The sequence below is a fragment of the Aedes albopictus genome, chromosome 2 (genome assembly GCF_035046485.1).
Source record: "Aedes albopictus strain Foshan chromosome 2, AalbF5, whole genome shotgun sequence".
Taxonomy (NCBI): domain Eukaryota; kingdom Metazoa; phylum Arthropoda; class Insecta; order Diptera; family Culicidae; genus Aedes; species Aedes albopictus.
Genome location: NC_085137.1, coordinates 471,098,489 through 471,108,559, shown reverse-complemented (window position 1 = coordinate 471,108,559; position 10,071 = coordinate 471,098,489). Strand labels below are relative to the sequence as shown.

General features: G+C 44.6%; 1 protein-coding gene across 1 annotated transcript; it reads left to right on the top strand.

Moving 5' to 3' along the window:
* The first annotated feature begins 1,214 nt into the window (after positions 1-1,214).
* LOC109418082 (protein disulfide-isomerase A3) lies at positions 1,215-4,220 on the top strand. The gene is made up of 3 exons (XM_019692256.3): positions 1,215-1,642; positions 2,247-3,092; positions 3,173-4,220. The coding sequence occupies exons 1-3, from the start codon at positions 1,482-1,484 to the stop codon at positions 3,642-3,644; spliced, it is 1,479 nt and encodes a 492-aa protein (XP_019547801.2). The 5' UTR covers positions 1,215-1,481; the 3' UTR covers positions 3,645-4,220.
* The last annotated feature ends 5,851 nt before the right edge of the window (positions 4,221-10,071 follow it).

Below are 10,071 nucleotides of genomic sequence, written 5' to 3'. Positions count from 1 at the left end.
GATGAAGGGGCTACCGAAGCAGTATGAACCGATGATCCTGGGATTGGAGTCGTCGGGAATGAAGCTTACGGCGGACGTTGTCAAGGCAAAAATCCTGCAGGACGTGAAGGTCGGCAAGGACTGCAAGTCAAGCGATGGAGCGTTCTACAGTCATCCGAATCAGCAACAGAAATCTGCGGGTAAGTCAGCGGTGAAGTGCTTCCGGTGCAAGAAATCGGGACACTACGCATCACAGTGCCAGCAGAAACCGAGCGAGAAAAAGGACGAACGCGATGGCCGTGGCAAGCAAAGCGGTCATGCTGCATTTTTCGCAGCGTTCAACGCAGTGCAGTCAGGAAACGACAATGAGGACTGGATTTTCGATTCCGGTGCAACAACGCATCTGTGCCGGAACAGAGGCCAATTAGTAGAAGTGGAGAACGTGTCGGCTAGCATCAACGTTGCAAATAATTCCGAGGCGGCTGTCGTTGCCAAGGGTGCCGTCAATCTGGAAGCGGACATTGGAGGTACGTCATGTCAAATCACCATGAGTAATGTTCTGTGTGTTCCAGATTTAGCGTTGAATCTGTTATCCGTGAGCAAAATTTGCAAGAGCGGGTACCAGGTCACTTTCGACAACAAGTCATGCAAGGTCGTCAGTCCCAAGCAGCATTTTTCACCGATAATTGCCAATAAAACCGCATAATAATCGTTCACGGTGATCAACCCCGGTCAGTAGTCCCTTACTGTCAGAGCTGTCAGATCAGTGTAACACGCTAAATAAAATTTACACAAAAGGCAATTTACACGGAAAAAAATACACGGTTATGAATATTTATTGGGTACCGGACTGGTCACCGAAAATTTGATCGTTTTCTTTGGTACATCGAGGTCTTGAAATTAGTCTATGGTAATACATAAATATAAGCGACATAAACTCAAATCAATTGTAATAGTCGCATACATTTTTTTCCCTGTGAAGATTTTAAAATCAAGATGAAAAATACAAAAAAAAAATGCGATTATTAATCTTTGGGTCATTTTTCATTTCCGCCGTGGTGACATATCTTTACGTCTCGTTACTCTTCGAAACGGTTATTTTGAACTTTTCGCAAAACACAAGAAAATTTCCATGCATCGCAGAGATTTCAAGTGAGTATTCGGAGAAACCGACCAATCGCCGTTCGCCAACGAATCGGTTCGTAGCCTGATGGCAGCCCTGTCACCGGCAAAATTCCGAAAAATTGCTTGTCGTCGACCGTCCACCATTTCGGTTCCCGTTCGTTTGTTCGTGTCTTGTTGGCCACGTCTACTCTACTCGGCCTGTGCCTGTCGTCCGTCGACGGGGTATTTCTTTGCTGCAATCACCAGACTAGCCTGCATCAGGAGAAGATTGGCTGAGAGTCGAGTCGCCGGGTGTGTTGGTCGCGAAAATTTTTAACCGGATTGAACGTCGGGTGTGGTACATTTAGGATAGGAGGAAGAACGTAAAGTAAGTTGCAATGTTTTCCGTGAAAGTGATCGCCACGGTCGCTTTGGTGGCCGTTTTGGGCCTGGAGACGGCGTTCGCCGGCGAAGCCGACGTCCTGGACCTGACCGATAGCGATTTCTCAACCCGGGTCGCTGAGACGGAAACCACACTGGTTATGTTCTACGCTCCGTGGTAAGTACCGGGTGAGAGAACTGGAAGGGGGGTGGGACGGTTCCCCCGTTGCCGGATAATGTTGGGGAATGTCATTGTGAAAGGTATCGATTAGTCAAACATCATCAAATTGATACCCGGTTTAGTAGCGATTACAGCTTCTGTTGGTTGCTTTGTTGTAGTGCACGGGATGTCATTACCCGATTAGGTGTCGAATTGTTCGCTGCGCCAATCGGTGATCCAAAATTTTATTGCGTCATGATAGAGTTGGTTGCATTTCCAGAATTTAATTTTACATACCAAATCAGTAGTCGAAACCGGAAACGATCAATCTTAGATCGAAACACTATACAAAACAAAAGTCATGAACTGATCATGATTGATCAATTTTACCCCGAAATTATTGATTTTTGTTTTAAATGTCATTTATTACATTGAAATGATTTGCTGCAAAAGTTTCAATATCATTGACTGATGAAATCCATGGTCGTACTTGTTTTGAAGCATTGAGTTTGGATATATCGAAGTGTTCAAAAATTAAACACCAAACACTGCGAAAAATGATCAGTTTCACCCGAAATCACGGTACCAATATATTTCATGTAGTATACTCAATCCTCCACAGGTGCGGTCACTGCAAAAAGCTGAAACCTGAATATGCCAAGGCAGCGGAATTGCTACGTGGGGAAGACCCACCAATTGCACTTGCCAAGGTTGATTGTACCGAAGGAGGCAAGGACACCTGCGGCAAGTTCTCCGTGTCCGGCTATCCCACGTTGAAGATCTTCAAGAACGGAGAAGTCTCCCAGGAGTACAATGGCCCGCGGGAAGCCAGCGGCATTGCCAAGTACATGAAATCGATCGTCGGACCGGCTTCCAAGGATCTGCTGACGCTGGAGGCTTTCGAAGCTTTCCTGAAAGTGCAGGAAACCAGCGTCGTTGGTTTCTTCCAGAAAGAATCGGACCTGAAGGGTGTCTTCCTGAAGTACGCCGACAGCCAGCGTGAGCGTCTGCGTTTCGGACACAGCACTGCCCAGGATGTGCTGGACAAACAGGGCGAAACCGATGCCATCTACCTGTTCCGTGCCAAGCAGCTGGCGAACAAGTTCGAACCGGACTTTGTCAAGTTCGAGGGCAAGACCAAGGATGAACTGAGCACTTTCGTCAAGGAGAACTTCCACGGATTGGCCGGTGTGCGCACTCGCGATACCCTGAACGATTTCAAGAACCCATTGGTTGTGGTTTACTACGCCGTCGACTACGTCAAGAACCCGAAGGGAACCAACTACTGGCGCAACCGAGTCCTCAAGGTGGCCAAGGAATTTGTTGGACGTGTCAACTTTGCCGTCAGTGCCAAGGATGACTTCCAGCATGAACTGAACGAGTACGGCTATGACTACGTCGGTGACAAACCCCTGGTGCTGGCCCGTGATGCCAAGAACCAGAAGTTCATCATGAAGGACGAATTCTCGTAAGTATCGATTTCTGCGGACTTCTCATTGAGAAACAAACGTAATCATTTGTAATCACTTTTATTGTATGGTCATACAGCGTTGAAAACCTGCAGGCCTTCGCCACCGAACTCGAAGAGGGATCTCTGGAGCCTTACGTCAAGTCGGAACCCATCCCCGAGAACAACGATGCCCCAGTCAAGGTTGCCGTTGGCAAGAACTTCGAGGAAGTCGTCATGAACAACGGAGTCGATACGCTGATCGAATTCTACGCCCCGTGGTGCGGACACTGCAAGAAGCTGGCTCCGGCTTACGATGAGCTGGCCGCCAAACTGAAGGACGAAGAGGTGGCCATCGTAAAGATGGATGCCACCGCCAACGACGTTCCGCCGACGTTCGACGTCCGTGGTTTTCCGACGCTGTTCTGGCTGCCCAAGAACGCGAAGACCAGCCCGCAACGGTACGAGGGCGGTCGCGAAGCCGACGACTTCCTGCAGTACATCGCCAAGCACGCCACTGATGAGCTGAAGGGCTGGGACCGCAAGGGCAACGCCAAGAAAACCGAACTGTAATCTCACGACTCTTTTAGAAGTGTGTAAAATTCAACGGAAAATCTTTTCCTGAGAACTTTCTGCAAAGGTATACATTTCCATTCCAGTCGTGTCAACCATCTCATCTATTTTTGCTGTTACTTTACACAAACGTTGCTATATTTTCCCACTCCCGAATTTGATGATCTACTGTTCACGACTTCCATTGAAAAAAAAAAAGAAACTTGAAATCCGTTAGGTGTATGAAGGTTGTGAAAACAACTCGCCACTGAAACAAACAAGCGATGACGAAAACCAAAATATTCTACACGTTTTCGTCGAGGTTAGCGAAACATTCATTGTGCATTTATGTTTACAAAAACAAAACAAAAAAGAGTCAACCTAGCTACTCCGGATGTTTGGAATGGACGGAGTGCTAGGCAAAACGCTAGTGTTGATGTATCAACCCCACAAAGTTTCCTTTTTGAATGAATGTTGTATGCGTTTAGAATTTAGGGCAGGAAAGTGGCAATTAATTCTTTATGTGGATTAATTTTTGTGGAGATCTTACAAGAGATGAATAAAGATTCTAAGTTTTTTTTAGATTAATGAAACGTACTGTAGAATTTTGTTTTGCATTTTCAAATGAATTTTGAAAGAAAAATCCATGCTATACCTAATACCTACACTCCAATATTTTCAACCCTTTCACGATATTGAAGCAGCTGATAGGCAATTCTTTATCCACCCATATCTTTATATAAATCTGGTGAATTGATTGATGCGTCTGCTTGCTGCGCGTTTAGATGGAATTTTATCGTCTGAAAATTATGTAGGACCATCTTGACCTTATCAAGTGTTGATTGGTCGTCATCAACTGCTGACCCCGTCATTGTAGTTAGATTGGAAGATTCGGCTGCGAAGTCCGGCCTAATGCAAATACCTACATCGCTATTTCGTAGTGTGTGGCCGAAAATTCGATGAAGATAGGTCATTCACGTTTCCGAATTTCCCTTTCTGATGTATGGCATCATCGATGAAGGTCAGCCTTCGAACTTCTGTGTGGTCTCTACTGATTACAGATTATCGAACGGTAAGAAGCCACAATCCAAAAAGACAAAAGAGATATCAATACCCACGGGAAAGCCGTACAAGGACCACTCTCTTAAACCCTTAGCTACACCATCGATGAACATCCGGCAGCAACGGTACAAAGATCCATATTTCCAAGACGAAAGGGCAGAAGCAGATGCTGTCCATATGCAACCCGGTACCTCGAAAGTTGCGAACAAGAAGACAAACGAAGACGTTGACCTGGGAAACTTAAAGTAGTCCCAGGTAAACAGGCTAAAGCAGGAGTTTGCAGTCAACTCGAGAATACGAAGGTCCCAGATAGGAAAACAGAGGCAGTAGCAGGGGGCAGTCAACCCAGGAAACCGAAATTCCCAGGCACAAAGCAAAAACTACCCATACTCTACCCGGGAATATTAAGGTCCCTGGTAAGGTGGCAGTAACAGTAGCTGACAGTCTTCAATTAGGGAATCTAAAAGTTCCAGATAGGAAAACTAAGCCCACTACTACTCAAAAATCGGTATACACGGAGGTTGTACGCATAGGAATAATACCAAAAGACTATCCGACTACAACTCTGGCAACACAACAGCTAATAATGGTTCAAGACAGTATTATTAACAAAGTAGTGGAGGATCGGGGAACATCTGTTAAACCGATTTTTAGAGAACTGGTTAAAAAGGATAACTCCAAGCTTACTTGTATGCTAGGGAGTTCAAAAGAACATTCCTAGATCGGAAATCTGGTAGCCCACCTGTCGAAAAGCGCCATGAAAAGCAACGAGCAAAGAATGGCTTTCATTGAGTAACAGAATGACTTGGATACGGACTCCTGGAGAGTTCTGCAAAGATCTTCCCCTAACGGGAAGGATGTTGAGCTGGTTCTCACAGTGAACGAGGATTCGATGCACAAATTAACAAGATGGAGATTTCAAATTAACTACTTGTATGACACTGCAAAACTACGTCGGATCAAGAAAAGCAGGATCGATAAGCAGGACAGTAACACTGACCGTAGAGAAGTACAGGATATCGCAATGGAAACGGAAGTCGCCAGTATGATACAGGGCAAAGACCTAGGGAACACGCTACCGGACTCTCAAGTGAACCAGCAGCAACAAATTCCTGGATCGAGTCCGGTAAATACTACTGGTGATGAATGCGAAAGTTTGTCTAAAACTGAATCCGAAGAAGGAACTGCTAAAACGAACCCGAAAAGGGATATCAACCGGGGTGAGAACAACAGTAGTTCACTGGGAATGCAAAAGAAGGTCCCAGAAATCTCCAAAGAATGTACCACAACAAGCACAAAAACCCAGCCGACGATCCGCCATTCATGAAAAAGCGGATTGTCAACGCAATGACCAACATAAAAATTGTTCAGGCAAACCTACAGTATGCAAGAGGCGTCCTTTTGCAAAAGTTTGCCACAGAAGACCTCGACCTGGCGCTAGTACGGGAGCCGTGGGTCAACAATCATAGGGCGATGGGCCTTACAACACCAAAATGTTAGTTACTCTATGATGATAGCCATCCCTCTTCAAGGACAGCTATCTTAATAAATGGAATGATTATTTATTATCAAACAAGACATCGTAGCCATCAGGATGGAGGTTCCAACAGGCAGGGGTAAGTCTATCGTTAATATAGCATCAGCTTACTTTCCTGGTGATGAAGAAGAATCTCCGACATCCTCAATCTGCGAATTTGTCACCAGCTGCAGACAACAAAACCAGCACTTTATTCTGCGATGCTAACGCTAACCACACTGTATGGGAAAGCAGTGACATCAACAAACGAGGTGAGTCCCTTTTAGAATATATATTTCTGCTATTAACATTGATATACGTAACAGAGGCGACAAACCAACATATGTTAACTCAAGGCGATATGAAGTACTTGATTTAACGCTTCGTAGCCAAATTCTAATAGACAGAATTACCTATTCGGAAGTGTCTGACGAGGTATCTCTCTCAGATCATAATCATATCACCTTCTCAATAGAGAGGGTTCTATTGAAACCCCAGGAACACCAACTGGGATCTCTACAAGCAAATTCTTGCACCCAGCAACTTCTGCTGGACGAAAAAATAAGAACAGCAGAGCAACTAGAAGAAGCTTCTAAGACGATCACTAACAAAATTATAAAATCATACTACGGAAGTTGTCCACAAAGGGAAATGAGTTCAAACAGGAAAGTTCCTTGGTGGAACAACGCTCTGCAAAAAAAAAGAAAATTAGGAAACTCTTTAATAGAGCAAAAGCAACTTCGGATTGGGGCCCAAATAGAAAGGCCCTTACCGAAATAAGGAAAAGCAAACGGAGAAATTAAAAGTTCATGTGCGAAAACATTCAATATACTTCAGAGCGGCCAGGCTTCAAAAAGTCCTTTCTAAGGATCCTTTCTAACACTGAATGGCCTAGGCAACGTTAAAAAGGATAATGGCACATTCACCAGAAGTCCTTCAGAAACTTTGGAAGTACTGATGGAAACACATTTTCCAGGCTCATTTACTGTTGATGAAAATTCATCGGGACAATTGAGGATAAATTCTGTACGCATTATGATCAGAAGGGCTGCAAAACAGTGAATCGAAAAGGAGAGCGTCCAACATAGCTCTGGTCCTCAAAAGTTCCTACCTCATGCTTTCACGGGTCAAGCGATGACAAACACCGCCAGCTAAGAGTTGTGTGCTTAGCTGGTAGTGCAGCCTGGGTCCTGTTGTCCTTCTGACTTCAGCTAGATTGAGAAGGTACGTCTCGAGCGTCTGTTCACCAAGGATGTGCGGCTCAAACAGCGGCTGAGTATGAAATGCTCCTCCACCGGAAGCTATACCTAAGGTGGCAGCCCCACCATGGTGGATAGTTGGTTGGACCTTTGGCCAACAACATACTGTTTCCGAAACCCAATAAGCGTTACTGAAACCGAAAATGAAATATTACGAACTGATTCAACGGCAACGATTTTTAGTGCGAAACAACGGACAAGAATTGGAATGTATATAATCCTAGGACTGAGCGAAGTCCGTTGGCCGAGCTTTGGAGAACACAGATTGGCGTCGGGTTAAATTGTGCTATACGAGGTGAACACGCTCCTCGTCACCGTGGAGTTGGTTTCCTGCTCAGCGCTCACGCCCACGCTGCGCTCATGAAGTGGGAACCTATTAATGAGAGGATAATTGTAACCAGATTCAGAACACGGGTTCGAAACCTTACCATGATCCAATCACAGACAAACAGACGTAACACCTTGAACGATTTTCATGGAAATCCATCGCCCAGTTCATACAACCATCACCTGGTGGAAAAGTTGCACTAAATCGGGCGCCGGTTCAACACACGTAGACTGGAAGACGCTGCGGTGAAAAGGTCCTTCGTCAAGGAGCTAGAGAACCGTGCTGCGAATATTCCAGAAGGTGGAAGCGTAGAAGATCAATAGAGCGCCATCAAGAACGCCTTCATCGCCACCGGCGAAAATAATTTGGTTGAGCTACGCATCCGAAGAAAGCAGTGGATCACAGATGATACCTGGAGGAATATAGAGGAGCGAAGGAACGTCAAAGCCGCGATAGAGCGAGCGAAAACACGAGGAGCCAAAGCCGTAGCCCGTCAGCGCTATTCGGCTCTCGAGAAGGAAGTGAAACGCTCATGTAGACGGGACAAAAGAGCATGGGCGGACTCCCTAGCCGACGAAGGCGAGAAAGCCGCAAACACAGGCGACATCCGTCTCCTCTACGATGTTTCACGTCGTCTTAGTGAGACTAAGATGAATGCTACGATGCCCGTGAAAGACACGTCTGGACAGTTACTGACCGACCCGGCTGACCAGTTAAAACACTGGTTCGAGCACTTCGGAAACCTTTTTCAAGTGTCGGTCACGCCATCAACACCTCAGCTTGATCCGCCAAGGGTTCGACGCAATACCCGTGTCAAAACCGAAGCTCCATCAGTACAGGTTATAGAAACAGCCAGCATGAAATCAAACAGGGCCCCAGGAGTATAGACACTATAGATTCCATAGACTCGCGGAGACATGGTTGAGCAATACGATTTTAGTGTGTTTTACCGTGAATTTAGAGTGTACCGAGCGAATATGACGTCACGCAATCCAGTGTCGCTATTGAAATCGTGACGTCATGCTCGTTTGGCTACACGAACTGACAGTTCGTTTGGCTACAGTTGTCTTAGCCTCCGCGAGTCTATGGAATCTATAGTGTCTATACCCAGGAGTCGATCGCATATCAGCTGAGATGCTCAAAGCTGACCCCGTAGTATGCGCACAACAACTGCATCAATGGACTACCCGCTTGGCGCACATCCACAGTTGATCAGCAGGAGTAAATCCATTTTATTTCGTATGGTGAAAAGCATCTAAACTTGAATTACTTGAAATAGAAAGCTTTTACTGAAAAAATATTTGGTAGGCTTAATAGCAGTCACCATTGTGTACAACCACTACCAAATATTTTTTCGAATAATGTATTCCACTTCGATAAATTTGCTTTTAGATGCTTTTCGCCATACAATATTTTTGCGATTGGTGATTTGATGTTGCATGAAGAAGAAGAAGAATGATGGTGTTTTGAAAAAATCCTATCCCTATAACACAGGGGAAGTTTTTAAAATGCCTCTATAAAATCTAAAACAAAATCTAATTAAAAACGGTTTTATGTACGGTGTTAGATTTTGGACGGACTACATATTGAACGTATAAATTTAAATTTACCATTTTTTTCTTGATAAGGTACTTAATTTGTAGTTCGTTCAAAGTCTAACACCGTACATAAAACGGTTTTTAATTAGATTTTGTTTTAGATTTTATAGAGGCATTTTAAAAACTTCCCCTGTGTTATAGGGATAGGATTTTTTCAAAACACCATCATTCTTCTTCTTCTTCTTCATGCAACATCAAATCACCAATTTGCTTTTAGCGATTTTTCGCGCATAGAAGCTAGCGCCACATTGGTCGATGTGGAGAGTAGGAAAACAGCCGATGTAGTTAATTCATTCCATCAACTCCATCCGGATGTCTTTGCTGAACACCGCCACACGCTGCAAAAATTGATGCAGCCTCTGTACCTTGCTATGTACTGATTCCGCAAACAGCTTCAGGTCGTCCTTAAAGAAGGTGTGGGTTATTCTCAGTGCTGAAAATTTCATTTCGTCACATCTAAGTTCAACCACCTACAGCTCATTTTAGAAGCTGAACCTGAGAATATAATATATTAAAAACTTGTGCGGCTAAACCAGTTCTGCAAGAAAGTCACGGAAAACCGCTATTTTTCGAATATTTAAGGTAAATGTCACGGACTACCTTCGAAAAATGCAAATGATATTCACGGTGAATATCATTTGGCATTTTTTAAAGGTAGTCCGTGACATTTACCATAAATATTCGA

Excerpts from the sequence above, each read along its gene's own strand:
- LOC109418082 (XM_019692256.3), top strand. The coding sequence starts at position 1,482 with ATGTTTTCCGTGAAAGTGATCGCCACGGTCGCTTTGGTGGCCGTTTTG. Across the intron at positions 1,643-2,246 it reads GTTATGTTCTACGCTCCGTG|GTGCGGTCACTGCAAAAAGC; the intron begins GTAAGTACCGGG and ends AATCCTCCACAG. Across the intron at positions 3,093-3,172 it reads ATCATGAAGGACGAATTCTC|CGTTGAAAACCTGCAGGCCT; the intron begins GTAAGTATCGAT and ends ATGGTCATACAG.